The sequence below is a fragment of the Myxocyprinus asiaticus genome, chromosome 21, assembly GCF_019703515.2.
Source record: "Myxocyprinus asiaticus isolate MX2 ecotype Aquarium Trade chromosome 21, UBuf_Myxa_2, whole genome shotgun sequence".
Classification (NCBI taxonomy): Eukaryota; Metazoa; Chordata; class Actinopteri; order Cypriniformes; family Catostomidae; genus Myxocyprinus; species Myxocyprinus asiaticus.
The window spans coordinates 13,208,380-13,230,787 of record NC_059364.1 but is presented as its reverse complement, the minus strand read 5'-3'; the positions used below and the strand labels follow the sequence as shown (position 1 = coordinate 13,230,787).

Genomic DNA, 22,408 nt, shown 5'->3' with positions numbered 1-22,408 from the left:
TTAATATTGTTTTTTTTTAAATATTGCAAACACTGTTGGAGCAGAGTACCAACAACATTGATGCCTGTGTAGAAGCTTGTGTTCTGTTTGTCCGAGTGTAGCAGCAGAAGGCGGAGTCAGACTGGCCTCTTCCCTCTCATTAATTGGTTATGTTCTCACACCCAGATCATAAAGGCACGCCATTATCCAGCAGGAAGCTGGGTCGACGCAGCACCACTACTTATAGGCTTAAATATGTCTTGTTAACAGTGGGCTCTGCAGTAAGGCAAAATAAACACAAAAATACTATATTTTAACAAAAAATTAAAACCTCTACTGTGACTGTCAGTCCCAGGTCTGTATACTTTCTTCAATGAACACTCATTAGAATGTACATACAGTCAGTCGATGTATTGCCAAACTCTCGCTCCATCTCCATTCTCTGATGCTTTGTGCTGTCAAAGGAGAACATATTTCTACAAAAGTCTCTTGAATTAATGTACTTTGTCTCCTTTAACTAGTATTCCCTGTGACTCAATCAACAAAATTCATTTACCAGCAAAAAAGTGGCTATTAAACTTCAGCTTTACATTATGCTTTGTACAAAGTCCATAACCATATTCTTACAGTATGTACAATATAACCCTCCCATTCCATCTGCTCATGTGACTGTACATGTAAGACTTGCCCCCTTTAAGCAGATATTTTTAGCAGATCAAGCTAAAAACCAGTCTTTTTCCTTTGTCTTTCCCAAATCCAGAGTTCCTTTCATGCCGTGTGAAGTAGTGCTAGCATTTCTGTAAACGTTAAGAGAATACGATGACCTCCCGATCACTCTTCATCTGTGCAGACCTGTAATTAAAAGACATGAGACTGACGTGAGTGTCATTACTACTGACCTCATTCAACCAGCCAATCAAGTGACAGCATGTGACACTGTGTATACCTCACAAGTACTTTTTTTTGTAATCTGATTACATATAATCCATTGCTACCCAGCACTAAATAGGGGGTGGAATTAAAACAGACCTAATACTAGGCACCAGCCATAATTACACAGAAGATGGAGTGGTTATCCACATATAAATGCCAAACTGATTGCATTAGTGCAGTGAAGTTTTAGTTTCGCAAATGCGCATTTGAGACGTTGATTTACAAATATAACCGGTCTGGGCTGGGTTTCCCAATAACGCTATAACTTAAGCTTTTACGATCATCTTAACCAACGTCACTCATTATTTTACGATGGAGTAATTCCTGTTTCCCAAACCAGCACGTAGATCGCTCGTTATAAAGTAGAACTTAAGTGCTTCGTTACAGGAGCTGTCCAGTCCAAAGGTGCTGATCACTATGGTAAATATGTTTGTCTTAACATGAAAATTGTAACAGAATTTAAGAAATAATTATGGCTTTAGTAAGATGGAGTTTCAGATGTATTGATGCTCAATCATAGAGATTAATGAAAGTGATGCAATAAATGCATGTAACGTGAAAGTGCGCGATGTGAATCATAAGCGATTCTCAAGTAAGATTTTTGGCTGGAAACTGAACAAATGCACACAGAACTGGATTAAAATGGCATCAGTATTGAACTACTCATAGACCTGTCTAAATATTAATAAATCATCTGGTTAGAGTTCAAGGCACCGTGTACTTGTAGCCTTACTGCCATTATGCATCATGCAATTTGTTACTGCCTTGTAAAAAAGACTATAGGCGAGCCGATTTGAACCAGCCATTGGAGGAAGAAGAGGAGGAAGAGAGAGGGAATCTCTCATTGCACACTCTTACTCTAATCTCCTCTAACCAAACTGTAATTATTTATTAGGCATATTTAAGTTTTCAACTGCATGGTCACATTATATTACTCATGTCTTCTTAAATAATCTGTTTAATAAGAACATGTCATCTTTCTATTTCCATTGCAATTATGCTTATCAAAGAAGGCTAATATAAGTTATACTGTATTACGTGTCTTGTAATTTAGACCAATCACGTCACGTGCAGACTGCGGAGACTGCCTATTGATTTCAATGCAATTTTTTTAAACACTTATTTTATCCTCTGAAATAGTGGCTTTCCAATGATCAAAATATATTAATACAATTTATTAAATATCCGATTGTCTTTGATAAACTGTGAAAGATGCCAGAAAGATACGTTAATTTACGAACTACTTAGATAACAATGCTTTTGGGAACCATGCCTTAGAAATTAAGTACTAAAGTGCTACTAAAGTCCTACATAGTGATTCGGGAAACCCAGCCCTGATCTGTTACCACACATGGATACCAAAATTGCTGGAGTAAGACACTGTTTTTGACTATTTAGATAATGATGCTTTTGGGAAATGTGCCTTAGAAATTAAGTACTAAAGTGCTACTACGTCCAACTTAGTGCTTTGGGAAACCCAGCCCTGATCTGTTACCACACATGGATACCAATTTTTTTTTTTTGCTGTTTAGACTACAAACAACTAAACAGATGAGTTAGTTGTGCAAAAAAAAAAAAAAAAAAAATCTGCCTGTCTGAACCAGGCCTAAAAGTGCTGAAGGCAACAACACAGACAAATTTGTCTGGTTGGATCTAGTCTGGGTTCTGTTAATTCAAGTGACAGATTGGAAATGCAACCCTGTAAAACAGCTGAAGAATGAAACTAGCTCTATGTGAAGTAAGAACGTTCAGACCTTGACAAAGGTGTGGTCCAGCAGGGCACTGGCGGTCCAGCGACGCTTAGGTTCACTCTCCAGGCAGTGGACCAGGAAGTCCTTCCCCTCTGTGCTTAGCTTTTCTGGAATGGGCGGCTTGTGGCCCATACCCACTTTATACATGATCTGGAAGTTATGCTCATATTCATGCCAGGGTCTCTGAATAAAACAAACAGGATGGAAAAAAAGAGTTTCTTCCTTTGGTTCCAAAAATGTTCATAGTTCACAAATTAATTTAAACTACAAACCGTATAAACTTTAATACTGATGTCCAATTCCAAACTGAATCCAGTCTTATCATAATTTGTAGAAAGAAGATTTTTATTTTTGAAGAGCCATATCAGGCTGTCATGACATTGTTTCTTTTTGTGTAGTTCAGGCATGTGTGAGCAAGCTCAGAAAATTCCTTTCAAGGATTTTGAATTGAAAATGTCATGGAGCTGACATGTTTTTAAAGCAGTGCACAAGACAACAATGATTTCGGAAAATACCTGTCCATGGACGAATAAAGACCAAACTTTGTCTTTACCTTCCCGGTGACCATCTCTATTAAGACACAACCAAGACTCCAGATATCTGCAGCACGGCCATGACCTACACCCTTTGCCCTTGTGATCACCTCAGGGGCCATGTATGCTAGATAGGAGTGACAGAGAAAAAATATTTTGCTTTGGCAAATCATCAAAATGCTACAGATGCTGTTGATAAAGCTTAAAGGAATGGTTCACACAAAAATGATCATTCTCTCATTATTTACTCACCCCATACCATCTTAAACTTGTATTTCAGATTTTCTTTCATCTGCAGAACACAAAGACGTATGATGCGTTTATACAATGCAAGTCAATGGGGTCCAACATTTTCAAGCAGCATAAAGGTAATCCATACTCGAATGGTTTAATCCATGTCTTTTAAAGTGATACAATTGGTTGTGGGTGAGAAACAGACCAAAATGTAACTGTTCTTTTTCTCACCCAAAACCAATTGTATCGCTTCAGAAAACATTTATGGATATCCTTTATGCTGCCTTTGGAGCTTGAAAGCTTTGGAGTCCATTGACATGCATTGTATGGAAAAAAAAACAAACCAAAAAAAACCCAAACACATTATCTATCCTTAAAAATCTTTGTTTGTGTTCTGCAGAAGAAAGTCATACGAGACAGCATAAGGGTGAATAAATGACGGGAGAATGATCATTTTGGGGTGAACTACTCCTTTAAGTGGTTTTTAATCCAGAAATTTCAATTATTAATATTTGTGATGGATTTTAATATTTACAGGTACTTTTTGTGATGAGCAAATGTTTTAGAGACAGCTTAAAATAATTTTTCTTCTTATACATTTAAATGAGATAGAATCAATATATACCAGTTCCTTTAGCTTGCTCAAACCAGTGGAAAATGTTTCAGGCTTTTTACCAACCATGTGGGAACCCGTATTTAGAGATATACAGTGAAGATTGTGGTTCAGAACAGTGTGCCTTTATTATGCAATACCAAAATACAATTCTGAAAGAACGAGATGCCCTCTTGTGTTTAAACCTGGGAACTACAACAATGACCCTCTCACCTGCAGTCCCCAGTGTGCTGTTCACTTCTCCAGGCATCGTCTGAGCATTGTTCTTCAGCTTCACTGAGCAACCAAAGTCCCCAAGCTTTATCAGGCCCGATGACGTAAGGAAGATATTGGCTCCTGGAAAGTAAAATAACACTGCATTTCCACATTTTTGTGCACTTGGTCATTGTAAACTGATCTAAGAATGGCATTGGGTCATTTTTGGTAAGGAAAAGAGTAACTTAAGAGAGGAATCTTGCTGTATATGAAGGATAAATGAAGACCTTTAATGTCACGGTGTACAATGCCATGTTCATGGAGCACGTTGATTGCCGTCGTGATCTGCTTGCTGTAGAGGCGGATGACGTGTTCCTGCAGACCCAGTCTAGACACCTCCTCCAGCGTCCCCTCATCACAGTACTCCATGAAGATATACATCTCTTCCTTTAGGAGCCAATAAAAGGAACAAAGTGGAATACAATATGGAAGCTACCAAGAAACTTCAGGTTAGACATTGACATGAACACAACTGTTTTACCCTGTGCAACTCAACACCAAAGTAGCGGACGAGATTGGGATGCTTGATTCCTTCAAAGATCTTCAGCTCATCGGCTGTTTCCTTTATGGTTTTGTGGTCATTGGGCTGAAACCGAATCTGAAAGCATATGTACAATTAATAGACTGTTAATCGTACATGTACAATACAGTATGCTTTCGAACTAGTACATCAGAAGACCCCATGAATGGAGTTTTGTGGCTTTGAATCCATGTCTATTAGCTTTTAAGTCAACTATATGCTAGTCTATTCCTAAAAGTTGACAAACATGAACTTTTATTTTGAAATTTACTAGGGAAAAACAGACCAATAATATTGCTAACTCATCTTGCACTACAAAGTTTTTTGTCCAATCAAATGCTCTCTAGAATGAGAATACCCCTCCCCCAAAACCATTTGCAACTGACTACCTAAACTAAAGTCCATCTTAAAGGAACGAGCCCTTTGGTATGCCCCACCTTAACTTTCTGTTTAAAAGGTAATATGTCAATATGATCTCATGGGGTCTTTAAAATGAACTTGACAGAAATAAAAGGACACTCTCATTACAAATGTCAACCACTGAAATGTCACAATTCCAGCAAATACCTCCTTCATGGCCATCAGTTCACCAGTGTCCACATTGATGCACGTGTAAACCTTTCCATACTGCCCTTCGCCTATCAACAGACAATGTTTTTCCAGATCAATTTCAGAAGTTTTCAGAAAATCCTAAAAGACCTCTGCTGCATGATGCATGCATACTGATAAGCACTCACCAATCTTGTTGCCTCTCTGCCATTTAAAGGTGACCTTACGTAGGCCCACGTGCATGACGTTGTCGTAGGACTTGGGGGTGTTGCACACCTGACCGATGATGTTGCGCTGTCTCATGAGCGCATAGTGCTTGTCGTCGAATGCATGTATGGAGCGCCATACTGTCTCCATAGGGCTCTGACGGGCTGCTGAGTCTGACGGAAAATCAGAGTACGGGTCTCACATCAGAGAGGCAGTCATAATACAACTCTAATATAACAGGAAAATGTAACAGACTAAGAATAAACTCTTATGTCTTTTTATTTCTTCTTTTTTCTTGTTCTTACGTCATTTTAACTTTTATGTTCTTTATCATTTTCATGAAAAGCACTTTGAATAACCACTGTGTATGCAATGTGCTATATAAATAAACTTGTCTTGCCTTGCCAAAGAATAACAAAAGATTTAAGATTTACAATTGATAGAAAGTAACTGTTAATGTGAATATCATGATGATTTGAATGCACTTCTTATTTGGCCAATAACTTTCATAAAGATTCATTTAAACTAGTGTCGCAGTCCTTCCTTGTATTGCAATTTGCAAGTATAATAGTGTTTTAATAGCATATTTAATTTAAACTTCCACAGCAAAAATTGAGCTAGAGTTGGTTGTTCAAACTGTTGTTTTAATTGATTCAAAACTTTGATTCAATGATTCGTCCAGTCTCTGCATGGCATTTTTCAACTAAAATGTTGTAGTAAAAAATATATAAGTAGGTATAGGGCTGTCACAATTATGAAATTAGGCTTAATTGTCAAACAAATAATTGCGATTATGGAGATTAACTGTCCGTTTTAGGGCTTTAACGATCATGTCCATTAATTGTCATACAAATTGTCATGCTTTTGACATAGGTGTATATGTGCTTCATAAACCTTAAGAAGTCATTTATTCATATTTAACTTTTACATGATTTCCTTTAAGGCTTTGAAAATGTATGAATGAAATAAAAAATCATTTTAAATATCAAAATATTTCAAAATACTTAAAATATCTGTCTCTTTAGTCTTGGTCCATTTTGTATTTACACTGCTGTTGCTGGAACCCAGCCAACCTGAATAGCTATTATATTATATTACATTATATTATATTAAAATACGCAATTGAAAAATATTTCTATCCAAAATTCTTCCATTTCACGCGGTATATATAGGCTCTAGGATTAAACCCACGAGCCCTTATTTCACATGAATTATGACCTTTGAGAGTCTGTGTTTCTTCATTCTATCATCTCTGGCTCCTGTGTAATTAGCCATGTTTCCACTATCGGGCCAAATGAGGGCATGCTAGTACGTGCCAGGGCCAGTTGTGTTCCCACTGTCACGTCTGGGGCTTCATCGTGTCGCCACTGGGCTTTCTCGGGGCCAACGGCCATTGGCCCGCCGATTACCCTAATGCCAAACAAGGTCAACCAGGGATTGAGGCGGGTTCAATGTCAAAGGCAGAGTTTTGCCAAACTTGTCAGGATATGTATCCAGCGTGCAACGGTCAGGTTTGGGGAAATAAAAAATGTGGGCACAGTACAAATCCGTTAAAACGCACAATGGACAAAGCGGTGCCCAAAGAAATTGCTTTCCACGGTTCTGTGAACTTTCATAGATGGTGTGCAGGGACACTGTCCCACTGTTAGTGGAGAGACCACTCGGGACATCATGGCAGCTACAGTCAATGAGTTGTTATCAGTAATTTATCTTGCTAGCTAGCTAATATTTACATTCAATATAAATTCGATATTCTAGATAACATGATACCTCATCTTGAGGCTTCCTTTTGCTTGTGAAATGGGCGGAGTGTGTGACGTTGGCACCAGGTCAGCGTATTATTGGTGGGTTTAAGGGCAACGCTGCGGGGCTATTGGCCAGATGGTGTGAAAACAGATCGATTTTGACCTTGCGGCTCAAGGTCCGAGGCTACTGGCTCTGGCTGGTCAGTTGATAGCCTTGGCTCGTACTGGCCCGATAGTGGAAAAGCGGCTACTGTGTGTAATTAAAACTGCATGTATGAACCCACGATGACAAATAACATTTGCCATTACACAATAATTAAAGTGAAACCGGTGCACTTTGCATTCACTAAAATCCTCGTTTATATTTTCGCGGAGGTTTGGCGAGAACCTCCGCAGATGGCCCATCATAGCACTTCAAGTCTGGTTTAGAAGCAGTTAATCTTCACACTAGTGTTGTAGTACTCAAGTCCGACTCGAGTCACGATATTGATGACTCATCACTCGTCTCGGACTTGGACTCGAGCAATGGGTGCATTCTGACTTGGTGGAGAGGACTTGTTACAACCATTAACTTTTGCATTCTGCCCTTTTATGGCATGAGATCATATGCATTTCATTGCCATTTGGTCGGTGGTGCATAATACATGGTTAAAGTTGTAATGTAAGAATGATATTCTGATGCTCACTGACAATGTAAGAGACATGAGCAAATCAAATGACATAAACCATTAACAAAGAACACATTGCGACTCAAGACCTCTTTTTTTTTTTTTATTTATCCCCTTTCCTCCCAATTTGGAATGCCCAATTCCCACCACTTAGTAGGTCCTCATGGTGACGTGGTTACTCACCTCAATCCGGGTGGCGGAGGACAAGTCTCAGTTGCCTCCACTTCTGAGACTGTCAATCCGCGCATTTTATCACGTGGCTCGCAGTGCATGACACCGCGGAGACTCGCAGCATGTGGAGGCTCATGCTACTCTCCGTGATCCACGCACAACTTACCACATGCCACATTGAGAGAGAGAACCCCTAATCGCGACCACGAGATACCCCATGTGACACGACCCAGAGATGGAGACTGGCTCGTGTGATGCCAGTTTATCACAAATGTAGGCTAAAACAGTTCAGTAATCCCATTGTTAAAAGGACAAATATCCATCCATTCATCCATGAAAAATCATGTGAATTGCTCCAATGCCAGAATTATAATGAATTTTGATAACAATAGGAGGACAATATCTGGGAAAATAAATAAACAAATAAACTTCAAATAAATGGCAAGAAGGCACTGTTGTTTAAGGTGGAAAGTTTCTGACATCTAATTTTTTTATTTCCTTATTGTATAGGCCTATATACAACATTGTGATAGATAGATGGATGGATGGATGGATGCATAAGTTCAAGTAATTATAACAAAGAAACAACTGAAGAAAACTGCTTAAAATTTCTAAAAGCAATATCAAACATTCAAGTAACATTAAGGAAAAAAAACCTAGAGATGGTATTGGTATTGTTATTGTTTGTATGGTTTCTTGTACAATAAACTTTGAAAGGCTGAATGTGTGTGTGTGTGTGTGCCAATAAACTTAAAATTGCAACAGAATTGTGTTTTTTTGCTTATTTTATGACAAAGACAAGGACTCGTAACTCGGACTTGTATGCAGGTATTGGCGAATCAATTTGGACTCAACTCTGACACAATATTAGTGACTTGGACTCGGACTTAGGCAGTGAGGACTCGAGTGTTCTAGTGACTTGACTACAACACTGCTTCACACGCTCTTCAGGATCTGCACAGGAAGTGCGGTCCTCAGTGCGGCTCAAGTGAGACAGTCAGAGTTCAACTGAATGAGACACTCAAACCTGCCATTCATTCCCTTATTTGGACAGTAAAATGTTATTGGAATTTAAAGTTCACAATAATCACATTGATCAAATAACCATGATCAGATAATTATTTGATAATTGCGACAGGCCTATGTAGGTAAATATAGTTTATGTAATAATATTATGTATTGTTATTATGGTGCACATAAATGAAAAATAATTCAATATTAATAATAATAATAATTTAATTCTTTTCTGAAAAACATGGCTTAATTATTTTTAAACAAATGTTCACTGTATTTTGGTTCCTCTGATTTTAGGTCATTTCAGAGCAAATACACAAACACTGACATATACCATACATCGAATATTGCCAAAAGATCAGATATAATAAATAAGATATCAGTTTGCACTGCAGAATGCATTATTATATTTTCCTTTTGGTGTGCCCTACCTTTTGACTGGCTGATAAAGTTGCGGAGCTCCCAGCTGCGACGAGCAGTACTGTTGGGGTCTCCTTTAGGATACGAGGGTTCTGTAATGGCAACAGAACAAGAGAATTTGTTTACCTAAAACAAGACACTTTTTATGGAAGGTAAAGCATCAATACCGAACAACAGAGTGACGTCTGAACAGTTTAAATATCAAAACACACCTTCTCTGTCCTCTGTCGGACTGGAGTGGCGGCTAAGGGATTTAAACTCTGCTGCCACAGAGGACAGACGGTCATTCTCATGTACACTGGAGACCCTGTGAAGTACATAAGTCATGTTACAGATGCTACCTACTCTCAGACAAGAAGCATTTTTAGAAACATCCACAAAGCATGCAAGCAGACACATACAGTGACAGATACTAGTTATATTGAGCATGCTTAGTCTAACAGCAACACAACAGCAAATGGGAAATCCAGCTCTATTAGAGTGCAGCAGTGTAGAGGCCACTTTAAGCAGCATTAAGCTCTTTCAAACCACATACAAACACCTCTGCCTTTGTGAATGATAAAAAAACAAAAAAAAACAAAACATTTGCCCAATTCCCAATGTGCTTTTTTTAAGTCCTCGTGGTCACGTAGTGATTCGCCTCAGTCCGGGTGGCGGAGGACGAATCCCAGATGCCTCCGCGTCTGAGACCGTTAACCCGCGCATCTTATCACGTGGCTTGTTGAGCGTGTTGGCACGGAGACATATGGCTTCACGCCATCCACCACGGCAACCACACTCAACTCACCACGCGCCCCACCGAGAACAAACCACATTATAGCGACCACAAGGAGGTTATGTGACTCTACCCTCCCTAGCAACCGGGCCAATTTGGTTGCTTAGGAGACCTGGCTGGAGTCACTCAGCACACCCTGGGGTTCGAACTAGCAAACTCCAGGGGTGGTAGCCAACGTATTTTACCACTGAGCTACCCAGGCCCCAATTGTTTTAAACTTATTGGATGGGCCATCTGTAAATGCACATCAATCGAACATGAGAGCATAAGAGCACATCAATATATGGGTAGTTGACATTAAATTTTAAGCAGTGACAGCATTGACCTGCGGTGTGACATGCTATTTGCTATCTGAAACCATTTTAATTAACATGTCTCCAATCCTTGTATATTTTCATGCATGCTGTCTTTATAACCTCTAACAGACTACTTTTTATTCTTAATTCCTTTGGCACACCACCAGAATATTTAAATTAACTGCAAAAGGGAACAAAATAAAAGCTTATTAAAAATGGTGAAAAAACATTTTATATAGGGTGACACATTCATATAAAATGTAAACTAACGACTTAAAAATACCAATTAACAGCTATTAATGCTCGGCAACCATAAACAGCCAACATTTAGGCTAATGAACTATATGTGTATAAGCCAATGATGCATGCTTAAGCACCTCAACAAAGGCTATTAACAGGGAAGCATTGGACACTATGCAAATTGCAAATGTCATAGTTCACCAAACCCATTTTACTCATTCAAGCAATTCATCTGCAAAGGGCTTAACCAACTATTAATGTGCATAGTCATGCAGCATCCAAATGTAATCATGATTATTTTGTGTTTATTTACAGTTTACTGGCAAGTTTAATGAGGAGCACTATTACTTGCATATCAAACATAATGGGGTCAAATCACCTATTTTGTATTACATATGTTTCTACTTACAATGTAAGTAAAGTTTATTTGCACCAAAAACATCATCATTAAGTTATTTTAATTTTGAGTTCTGAAAGTGAAGGTAGGTTTTCACATAACATCAAACACTTCTATCTTAAAAGATTAAGTACATTTTGATTCCTTGTGATATGGCCCATTCAATATCTTTTTATCCTGTGTGAAAACAGCATTTCTTGTCAAAAGGAACATGGTGTTCTAATGGTCTTGGGTGAGAAAACAAAATCTTTAGAGAAGGATTCTGGGGAGGGAGTTTTCAAGGAAGACTATCTCAAGATTTTCTGTTACACATCATTCTGTTGCTGGCATAAAGCATTCTACATTTCAGATTTTGGTCAATTCAGTTACGAATCCCAAAACCCATGCAAGCTGCTTTCTCACACGTATGTAATGCTTAAGCTGTTGAAAATGTTGCAGAAATCTAGGGTTGAGAAGGGGTGGTCCTGACTACCTGATGTCATTGGGGGTGCTGCCGGAGGATTTGGTGGCTTGGCTGTGTTCCCCTGGGGGTAACAGAGGGGTGGGGCGGGGACCAGGGGGACACAACTGGGTACGCAGATCACACGGGAGACTCCGCGAGCTGTGGTGGAAAAACACACTGACTGCCTCAGCATTTGTGCTTTGGATGTGAAGAGGTGTATGTGTGTAAGCGACTGTGTATATTAAATAAGGCAGAGTTTTACACATGCTTTAACATCAACACACAAACACACCTATATGAAGCTCTATGTTGCAGCACATATTTTGGTTAAAGCATTAATATAAGCATGACTCATTTAATTACACCTTTCTCCAGTTTAAAAAATAGGGCACTAGGGCATGCAAAGGAGGTCAATATTCACAAACGTAAAAATGTTCAAACTATTTGTACTAGCTGTGCTGTGAAAACCCAGGACTTTGCCTACCTGAAGCCCTCAGCATGAGATGATGGGATGAAGAGATATGGGTTTGGAGGGTCGCTGTGGCAACGTGGCACTTTGACAGGTCGAGGGCTGTTCCGTGGGCCTGCTGGAAGAATGACACAAAATGTTGTCAGAATCAAATGCATTTTAGTTAAGTCAAGCTCTTTATTGTCATTATACACTGTCTGGCCAAAAAAAAAAAAGTTGCTGTTTGGATTTAAATAATCAAATACTTAAGAGCCTATGACTGGATCTTTTTTGCTGTGATTAATATGTTTCAGCTGGCAACAATTCTTTTAACCCTAATTGTTGCAGTGTGTAGCTTCTCATTTCTTAAACAACCATGTCGGAAGACATATCCAGTGGTCATGGAAAAGATGTTACTGTGTTTCAGAAGGGGCAAATAATTGGCCTGCATCAAGCAAAGAAAACAACTAAGGTGATTGCTGAAATCACTGGAATTGGGTTAAGGACTTCCCAACACATTATTAAAACCTGGAAGGATAGTGGTGAACCGTCAGCTTTGCGGAAGAAATGTGGTCCGAAAAAATCTTGAATAAAGCGCTTGAAGTCACATCATAAAAAATAAATAAATAAATAAATAAATAAAAAAGAGAAACCAACAGTAGAACTCCTTTCCACTCCAGTGGAACAGTAGTCGACAGTAGAACTCCAGCATTTCCACATGCACAATGTGACGAGAATTTACTGCATTGGGACTAAACATCTGTCGCCACAAGAAAGCCACTTGTTAGTGATGCTAATTAGAAAAAAAGATTTCAATATGCTAGGGAGCATAAAGATTGGACTGTGGAGCAATGGAAAAAGGTCATGTGGTCTGATGAGTCAAGATTTATCCTATTCCAAAGTGATGGGTGCATCAGAGTAAGAAGGGAAGTGCATGAAGCGATGCATCCGTCATGAATAGTGCCCACTGTACAAGCCTCTGGAGGCAGTGTTATGATCTGGGGTTGTTCAATTGGTCAGGTCTCGGCTCAGCAACGTTATGTGGCAATAAAATGAAGTCAGCTGACTACCTGAATGTACTGAATGACCAGGTTATTCCATTAATGTATTTTTTTCTTTCCTGACGTCATGGGCATATTCCAGGACGACAATGACAAGATTCATCAGGCTCAAATTGTGAAAGAGTGATTCAGAGAGCATGAGGAATCATTTTCACACATGAATTGGACACCACAGGGTCCTAACCTTAACCCCATTAAAAGTCTTTGGGATGTGCTGGAGAAGACTTTACAGAGTGGTTTGACTCTCCCGTTATCAATACAAGATCGCGCCAAAAATGAATGCAATTCTGAACAGAAATAAATGTTGTGATGTTGCATAAGGTTGTCGAAACAATGCCACAACGAATGCACGCCGTAATCAAAGCTAAAGGCGGTCCAACGAAGTATTAGTGTATGCAACTTTTTTTTTGGCCAGGTAGTGTATTAATTTAGTACTAAACTGTAACAGCTGCCCAACGTAATTTTTTTTAAAGTGAGTTAAAAGGTGAACTGCATAATTTAAGTGTATCTAACGACACCAAACGCTATTGCAAAAATAATGACTGTTTCCCAAACATTACCCCTTTCAGTCAATGGTGGAAAACCAGATATTCCCATCAGAAACTTGCGGCATTGGTTAAGCAAATGGTTGGGATGCTCAAACAAACATAGCAATGTTTTGATGAGTCATAGTGTTTGCGCTTTTTGTAGGAATCAATCTACGAATGGCTTACTTAAAGTTGTCTCTGCATTTTAAGCTGGGACCAGAAAGTATTTTAACATTGAAAAAATTATACACTAACATAAAACTCAAAAGACTGAGAAACCAGGAAAAAAAACAAAAGTGTCTTTTGAAAAACAGTTATAGATGAACCGGATTTTAACGAATGTTTAAGGAGAACACTTACCAAAGTACATACTGCTGACTGGACTGTGTGGTTTCCCGATAACATGTCCGATACACTCATTCATCAGAGCCTGCAGACTCTAAATGATAAATAAAAATTATGAATAATTAAATTATGAACCAAATTATGAAATGAAATTCCAAAAAAATAACCTTGAAAAAGGAAATAAAAATGAAAACTAAACTTTTCATAAAAACTAAACTGAAACTGTCCAGCATCGCTTCAAAACTAACTAAATTAAATGATCATAAAATATTTTACAAATATTTTCATGTTACAAAATGTATCTTGAATTTGTTGCATCGAAAACATGCTATATACTGCCATGATTTTCTAGCAGGAGAAACGCCGGAAGGAGACGCCAGCTGTGTTTGGGGGTTCGTCGAATATTTTGCACTGATTGATAAATCGAAATCCCTACTTGTTTCTCGTAAAATCCCAACAAACTTGAAAGTGTACCTGCAAAGCATGCACAATGAGGTGTTCAAAGATATGGAACACTGCGGGGCTCAGCTAATCAGGAGGCACAGCAGTAGCTATGTTTCCATAAAAGTTACTTATTTAACTTGTGCAAAAAAATTTAATTTTGCAAAAACAATATGCGAATATAGTAGTATTTCCATCCCATGTGTTCAAGACAACAAAAGGGGAAATGGGCACAAAATAAAAATGACAATTGAAGTTAAAGCCACTGTGGCTCTTGTATTATATTTTATGATTTACTTGCGTGCAGGCAAAAAGCTTCATGTTTGCTAGCGTTCAGTAGCAGATGCCTTATGTCTGGGAGCAAAATAAGTTCTGGGAGGCATTAGTAGCCAATAATTTTGATAACAGGCTTTGTGTCCAGCATTTCAGAATAACCTTTGAAATGCTATGCAATGATATTGATAATATTCTGAACGAATTATGTATTTACTTGGCTTGATGAGGCACAGACACATGATGTTTCTGATGAACATCTATAGTACTATTTAAATTCTATTCTAGGAATATATTCAGTAAATGTGTTTCCATCGTAGTTTATGCGCATGTCTTCTCATCGAATAAAAAAATATCTAGCTCAAGCAAGCGTATGCGTTTTTTAAGTGCATTTTGGAGATACAGTGCATCCGGAAAGTATTCACAGCGCTTCACTTTTTCCACATTTTGTTATGTTACAGCCTTATTCCAAAATGGATTAAATGCATTATTTTCCTCAAATTCTACAAACAATACCCCATATTGACAACGTGAAAGAAGTTTGTTTGAAATCTTTGCAAATTTATTAAAAATAAAAAACAAAAACAAAAATCACATGTACATAAGTATTCACAGCCTTTGCCATGACACTCAAAATTGAGCTCAGGCGCATCCTGTTTCCACTGATCATCCTTGAGATGTTTCTACAACTTGATTGGAGTCCACCTGTGGTAAATTCAGTTGATTGGACACAAGTTGGAAAGGCACACACCTGTCTATATAAGGTCCCACAGTTAACAGTGCATGTCAGAGCACAAACCAAGCCATGAAGTCCAAGGAATTGTCTGTAGACCTCCGAGACAAGATTGTATTGAAGCACAGATCTGGGGAAGGGTACAGAAAAATTTCTGAAGCATTGAAGGTCCCAATGAGCACAGTGGCCTCTATCATCCGTAAATGGAAGAAGTTTGGAACCACCAGGACTCTTCCTAGAGCTGGCCGCCCGGCCAAACTGAGCGATCGGGGGAGAAGGGCCTTAGTCAGGGAGGTGACCAAGAACCCGATGGTCACTCTGACAGAGCTCCAGCATTTCTCTGTGGAGAGAGGAGAACCTTCCAGAAGAACAACCATCTGTGCAGCACTCCACCAATCAGGCCTGTATGGTAGACTGGCCAGACGGAAGCCACTCCTCAGTAAAAGGCACATGACAGCCCACCTGGAGTTTGCCAAAAGGCACCTGAAGGACTCTCAGACCATGAGAAATAAAGATTGACCTCTTTGGCCTGAATGGCAACCGTCATGTCTGGAGGAAACCAGGTACCGCTCATCACCTGGCCAATACATCCCTACAGTGAAGCATGGTGGTGGCAGCATCATGCTGTGGGGATGTTTTTCAGCGGCAGGAACTGGGAGACTAGTCAGGAATGAGGGAAAGATGAATGCAGCAATGTACAGAGACATCCTTGATGAAAAGCTGCTCCAGAGCACTCTGGACCTCAGACTGGGGCGAAGGTTCATCTTCCAACAGGACAATGACCCTAAGCACACAGCCAAGATAACAAAGGAGTGGCTACGTGACAACTCTGTGAATGTCCTTGAGTGGCCCAGCCAGAGCCCAGACTTGAACCCAATTGAACATCTCTGGAGAGATCTGAAAATGGCTGTGCACCGACGCTCCTCATTCAACCTGATGGAGCTTGAGAGGTCCTGCAAAGAAGAATGGGAGAAACTGCCCAAAAATAGGTGTGCCAAGCTTGTAGCATCACACTCAAAAAGACCTGAGGCTGTAATTGGTGCCAAAGGTGCTTCAACAAAGTATTGAGCAAAGGCTGTGAATACTTACGTACATGTGATTTTTTTCATTTTTTTATTTTTAATAAATTTGCAAAGATTTCAAACAAACTTCTTTCACGTTGTCATTATGGGGTATTGTTTGTAGAATTTTGAGGAAAATAATGAATTTAATCCATTTTGGAATAAGGCTGTAACATAACAAAATGTGGAAAAAGTGAAGCGCTGTGAATACTTTCCGGACGCACTGTATCATTTGCATCTTGGCGTTTCCATCCAGCATTTTTAAGCGATCTCCCAAAATTTGCATAAAAAGATGTGGATGGAAACACAGCTAGGGAGAAGCCATCCAGCGTCATCTCAACTGATCGGCCAAAAGATGTTATTCATGTATCATTTACCCCCCTGTGATAATAGAAATGGAAATAAAAATAAAAACTAAAATATATTTATAGACTAAACTAAAACAAACTAATTTAATTGAAAAACTAAAACTGACAAACACAGTTTGCAAAATAACTGAAACTAAACTAAATTATTTAAAATTGGAAATCAAATAAAAATGAAAACTATATTTAAAACTCAAACTATAATAACCTTGTTATAAACTCAATTACAACCCATTACAGATATTGAAACAACAGATAATAGATATCTCACCAGAAAGTCATCTTCTGGCAAGGCTGATATAAACGCCGCCTCAATCGCTTGAAGAAAATCAAAGCCCTGGGTTGCCCATCTGGAGATGAAACAAAAATATACCCTCAAATAGCATATGTAAACATGATAAAAGAACAAAGTGGCGATATAATTCATTTAGCAGGAAGCTGGAAACATTTCCTGCGGATATTAATATATTTGAAGGATGAAACACTGACCGTGGACGAGTGCCTCTCCCGCTTTCACACTTTGTGAGGACAAAGTTCATCCACTTGCGAGCAAAAGCGATGTAGCGCTCCCCGATCCGCCGCCTGAACTCTCCAGACATCAGACGCACAACCTCTTTATGGTACTGAAGGGACAGCACAAACATGCTTTTTATTTTATGAAGAAAATATCAGTAGTGCCCATGTAAAACTTGCCACCACGATGCAAATGTGTTATGGGTGGATGCCAGGGCATAACTTTGCAGTTGCCAAGGTGTCCTGAGTGGTTTTTAGTATGTTGCTATGTGGTCACTAGATGTTACATACTAGCCCAAGTTAAAGAAGGGCTCTGACCTCAAAGGCAAAGTTGTAGCCCTGGATCATGGCCTCTCTGTAATACTGCTGCAGTGTTGCCTTCTCTGTCTCCTCCACCTCTGCCTCAAACTCTGACGTGAACATGTATTCCACACGGTCGATTGCTGTGTTGATCTTGATGCACAGCTGGAGAGCCTCATTCTAAAAAAATAAAAATAAAAAAAAACATTTTCTTTGAGAGCAATTTAATACAATGCAATCCAAATGAACTAATGTTCTATTTACAAACATCCTGTTGGTGAAGGAAACTTTGCTGAGATGCAGCTATGGGTTTTCAATCCCTTGCATAACAAATATAACTTTTGCCTTTGAAACAAAACCATCAAAAGTCATTGTGCTCGTTAAAGCAGGACTCGCTGGTGTGTTTGTTGCAACATGTCTAGTTCTCATCTCCCTAAATGACAGTGTTTGACAAAACTCTACCACATTTTCCATTTGTTTGCTATATCAGCATTGAGTGACACAAACTGAAACCTTTGCTTGATGTGATATGAAAGTGGGTCTCCACAAACTCCAATGACAGACAGTAAACAAGTTGAGAACTGCTGATGAGAAAAAAAATAGAAGGAAAGAACCACAAGATAATAGTTTGTGTTTCTTCACCTTGAGTTGTTCCAGAGCACAGGCGATGAGTGGCTGGCTAGATGTCTGTTCTCGGCTGAGGGTTAGAAGATCTTCCATCGACTGTTGGAAGGCCTTGCGTTGTGCCACCAGGTGTGCAGACTGCATCACAATCAGCAGGAGATTGTCCACCTGGGAATCAGGAATGAAATAATGATGTAACATCCCCAATTCCACTGGGGACAAATATTAATTCTACAGCATTCAATGTCATTCTAAAGAACTTTCTGGCAACATTTTTTGTGACAAATTCGACAGCCATGTTCTAACATATTGTGGAACGTCTTCCCAGAAGAGTGGAAGCTGTTAGAGAGGACCAACTCCCCATTAATGGCCATGGTTTTAAAATTAAATGTTCAACAAGCACATATGGGTGTGGAATTTGGGTGTCCACCCACTTTCATACCTATATAGTGTATTTGAATCTGTGGAAGTCTATTTTTAATCAGATTACATTACAAAAAGAAATCATTACATTCTATTAACCTTTTCAACTCTGCGGACTTGCCGGCGGGTCCAAAAGGGGGCGCCATGTCGCGGAAAAAAGTTTACGCTTAAAGCGTTCAAGTCTGAGTCGTGGTGGCATAGTGGGCTAAAGCACAACACTGGTTAGGTTGCCGGTTCGATCCCCACAGCCACCACCATTGTGTCCTTGAACAAGGCACTTAACTCCAGGTTGCTCCAGGGGGATTGTCCCTATAAGTAAGTCGCTTTGGATAAAAGTGTCTTCCAAACGCATAAATGTAAATGCAAGTCTCAGAATACATAAATCGGGCATATCGTTTAAAAGCTGAAAAGTTCAGATTTTAAGAAATAACCATTATTTCTGCATTTATGCTAAATAAAATAACAATAAGGCCTGAAAACATTCGCGTCACAAATCAGTGCCACCTAGAGGTCATATTGTAGAAATATTAATATGAATATAAAATAGCACTTAAAAAGACAAATTATATCAAATGAAAGCTCTCTTTCTCAGGAATGAGACTAAACTGTTTATTTTGTTGCCCTAATACCACAGTTTGAAAGATTTTCAAAAGAATCACACAGTGAAATATGATATCTGTAAGACATCAAATACAAACATCTCTTAAGCGCTGATCACTGCTGCCCCAAACAGCTAAAAACTTTATATCTGCTTTTACCTTAGGCAGTTTTCTAAAAAAAAAAAAAAAAAAAAAAAGTAAATTTTTACTTGGCTGTGAGCTTGCCTATGTGAATAATAAGAAAGTTATATCTTAGATTTCCATAACAAAATATGCGGTCCAGAAGGAAATGCATGCTAAACAAATCATCTAAAACATATGTTATCAACTATTGATGATAGCATGTTATACATCAAAGGGGAGGATCTCAGATTTCAAATTACAGCTAGATTGAGCTTGTAGTCCACTCAGAGGCAGAGATATTCAATGAAACAATGGGTGGTGCATGAACTGAAAATTAGACTGAATGTCTATGGATAAGCACATCTGTGAGGGCTAAAAATGCGTTTAGGGGCCACCAACATTTCAGATCGTCATTTTGTGATGGAAGGTGATAGAGGAATAAAATAAGACTTTTTGGAGGGAGTTGGAAGGACCAGAACCAGAATTACATGCTTACAAAGTTAGGACAAATTATTTTTTTTATTATTCTATTCAACATAGGATTGTTAACATATCCAATATTATTTATGAGTAACTGGGGGTGGGGTCTGAAAAAATTAGACCAATTTTTGGCAATTAGTTCACAGTATGTGTAAATGGTGAGCTTAAATATGAGTGTGAAAAGGGTGGCAGCTTAAAAATGCCCTAGGGTTGACAAGGTTATTTACTTGAAATGGTTATGTACACAAATGAAGCAATTAGAATGACGAGTTGACAACTTCTAAATTCATGCAAATCCAACTTCATACCTTCATGGCACGTAATGTGTCCACCGTCTCCACTTGAGGCACCAGTTTAAGCACACTGCCGTCCCACTCGGCACAGGTGCCATCAGCGGTCGAGTCCCCGACTCCGTGCTTGCTCATGAGCAGGTAGGCCTCATCCTCCGGGTTCTCATCCGGCTCTTTTGAGCAGTCCTTTCCTGCAGCCGCATTTAGCAGCTGTAAGATGACCAACCGCTGCTCCATCAGACCACAAGGGACAAACACCTGCAACTCCTCCAGTCCTGGGATTTGAACCTAAGAAAAAACAGAAAAACAAATCCGTTTCATATCTCTTTAAGTCCCAAATCTCAAATGCATTGAGATTTTATATGCTATGTTATCAACATACTGTAGTAATATATAAATAGGTTCCAAATCAGTTAATACAGTGATACAAAACTAAAATAATCAGGTGTCATAACAGTTCATCAATATCACAGAAAAATATGTTATTACCTTGACGTAACTCTTGGCCTTCAGTGCCTGCAGGAGAGAGGCTACTCCACTGGTTAAGCTGAATTCTGCTGCAATCTCAAGATCCTAAGTGGGAATAAAACAGAAGGTAAAAACTGTCCATCACTGTGCCGAGATGAGTGGAACTGGGTTTGTAGTACACTCACTTTGCGCAGCATCTTGGCAAAGCCTAGTGCTTTAGATGCTCTCTCTCTTGCCTCATGGAAGAGCTCTTTGAGGGAGCGACTCGTCTCAATCACAGAACGCCTGTATGGAAAGAAAATCACAGGGATGATCGATGCTGAAAGATGCATAAAAATACATTATATAAGACTATTAGGTCTAGGGATGTGCCAGGGTGGTCAACTAATCGACCTAAACTGACTAGGAGATTAGTGGGATCGACTAACATAATATATGTAGTGGTGGTGGTTTTAATGGGAGACACAATTTCAAAATTAATTGAGAAACGCAACTTCTTAGTGACTGTTTTTGCAAGATGATAGCTTGCTGTGCTTAACAGTGAATGACAGTCAGCACAGTAAAACCCTCTGCAAGAAGTTTTATCTCTTTAATGCTTTATGTTTAGTCCATTTATGCGCTGCTGTTATAGCACGCAAAGCGCTGAATCAACAAATCATTTCAAGACAATCACTGTCAATGTTAAATCATCTGCTGTGAGTAATAGTTGCGTATTTGTGAGGTGCTGTAGAGAGATTAAAGTATTTTGCTGATTTGGTCTGACTCTGCTTAAAAAAAATTGTAGCAAAAAAGCTTTTATCTGCTTGACGTTGTAAACTAGGTATGTTATCTTGCAGTTCTGCACTTTTGAATGTGCAGCGAGGATCGCCCTGAGGCACTCTGGTTACACTGAAGCGCCTCATTCTGCATTCAGGAAGTGCATAAGCAGTTTTACGCCACTCTGTATTGAAGCATCTCTTCTATTTCTTTCTTTGATAGTTTTGTGTAATAAGATGTTATAGTTATTTTAACCTATTCATTTGTTGAATATCCATAGGTCACTATGCTGAAGTGCTGCACTTAACATCCGTATATCCCTCTAAAAGGCATCTGATCAGAGTCATGTAAACAAAATGGAGCCTTATTATAATATACAGTGGCATGCAAAAGTTTGGACACCCCTGATCAAAATTTCTGTTGCTGTGAATAGCTAAGCGAGCAAAAGATGGCCTGATTTCCAAAGATGACACATTTCTTTAATATTTTAAGCAATTTTACTTTTTTATATTCATCTTTTACAGTTTCAAAATAACAAAAAAGGAAAAGGGCCCGAAGCAAAAGTTTGAGCGCCCTGCATGGTCAGTACTTAGTAACACCCCCTGGCAAGTATCACAGCTTGTAAAAGCTTTTTGTAAGTGTCTTTCAATTTTTGTTTGGGGGATTTTCACCCATTCTTCCTTGTAAAAGGTTTCGAGTTCTGTGAGATTCTTGGGCTGTCTTGCATGCACTGCTCTTTTGAGGTCTATCCACAGATTTTCAATGATGTTTAGGTCGGGGGACTGTGAGGGCCATGGCCAAACCTTCAGCTTGTGCCTCTTGAGGTAGTCCATTGT

General features: G+C 39.0%; 1 protein-coding gene across 6 annotated transcripts in view; it reads right to left on the bottom strand.

The window, feature by feature from the left end:
- Positions 1 to 6: 6 nt before the first annotated feature.
- Positions 7 to 22,408, bottom strand: part of LOC127412023 (mitogen-activated protein kinase kinase kinase 4-like) — a 45,792-nt gene continuing 23,390 nt past the window's right edge. For 2 of the 6 annotated variants that reach the window (XM_051648059.1, XM_051648064.1), the window contains exons 8-27: positions 21,002 to 21,101; positions 20,838 to 20,921; positions 20,367 to 20,636; positions 18,452 to 18,601; positions 17,828 to 17,989; positions 17,486 to 17,619; positions 17,268 to 17,346; positions 14,139 to 14,217; positions 12,227 to 12,329; positions 11,773 to 11,901; positions 9,805 to 9,899; positions 9,604 to 9,684; positions 5,556 to 5,747; positions 5,386 to 5,456; positions 4,780 to 4,896; positions 4,526 to 4,685; positions 4,257 to 4,379; positions 3,217 to 3,323; positions 2,667 to 2,846; positions 7 to 831 (exon numbers count right to left, since the gene is read on the bottom strand). In XM_051648059.1, coding sequence (XP_051504019.1) covers positions 811 to 831; positions 2,667 to 2,846; positions 3,217 to 3,323; positions 4,257 to 4,379; positions 4,526 to 4,685; positions 4,780 to 4,896; positions 5,386 to 5,456; positions 5,556 to 5,747; positions 9,604 to 9,684; positions 9,805 to 9,899; positions 11,773 to 11,901; positions 12,227 to 12,329; positions 14,139 to 14,217; positions 17,268 to 17,346; positions 17,486 to 17,619; positions 17,828 to 17,989; positions 18,452 to 18,601; positions 20,367 to 20,636; positions 20,838 to 20,921; positions 21,002 to 21,101 — 2,437 coding nt within the window. In that variant the 3' untranslated portion in view covers positions 7 to 810. The remainder of the gene's footprint in view (positions 832 to 2,666; positions 2,847 to 3,216; positions 3,324 to 4,256; positions 4,380 to 4,525; positions 4,686 to 4,779; positions 4,897 to 5,385; positions 5,457 to 5,555; positions 5,748 to 9,603; positions 9,685 to 9,804; positions 9,900 to 11,772; positions 11,902 to 12,226; positions 12,330 to 14,138; positions 14,218 to 17,267; positions 17,347 to 17,485; positions 17,620 to 17,827; positions 17,990 to 18,451; positions 18,602 to 20,366; positions 20,637 to 20,837; positions 20,922 to 21,001; positions 21,102 to 22,408) is intronic. The other 4 variants (XR_007892385.1, XM_051648060.1, XM_051648062.1 and 1 more) reach the window with 4 other exon arrangements.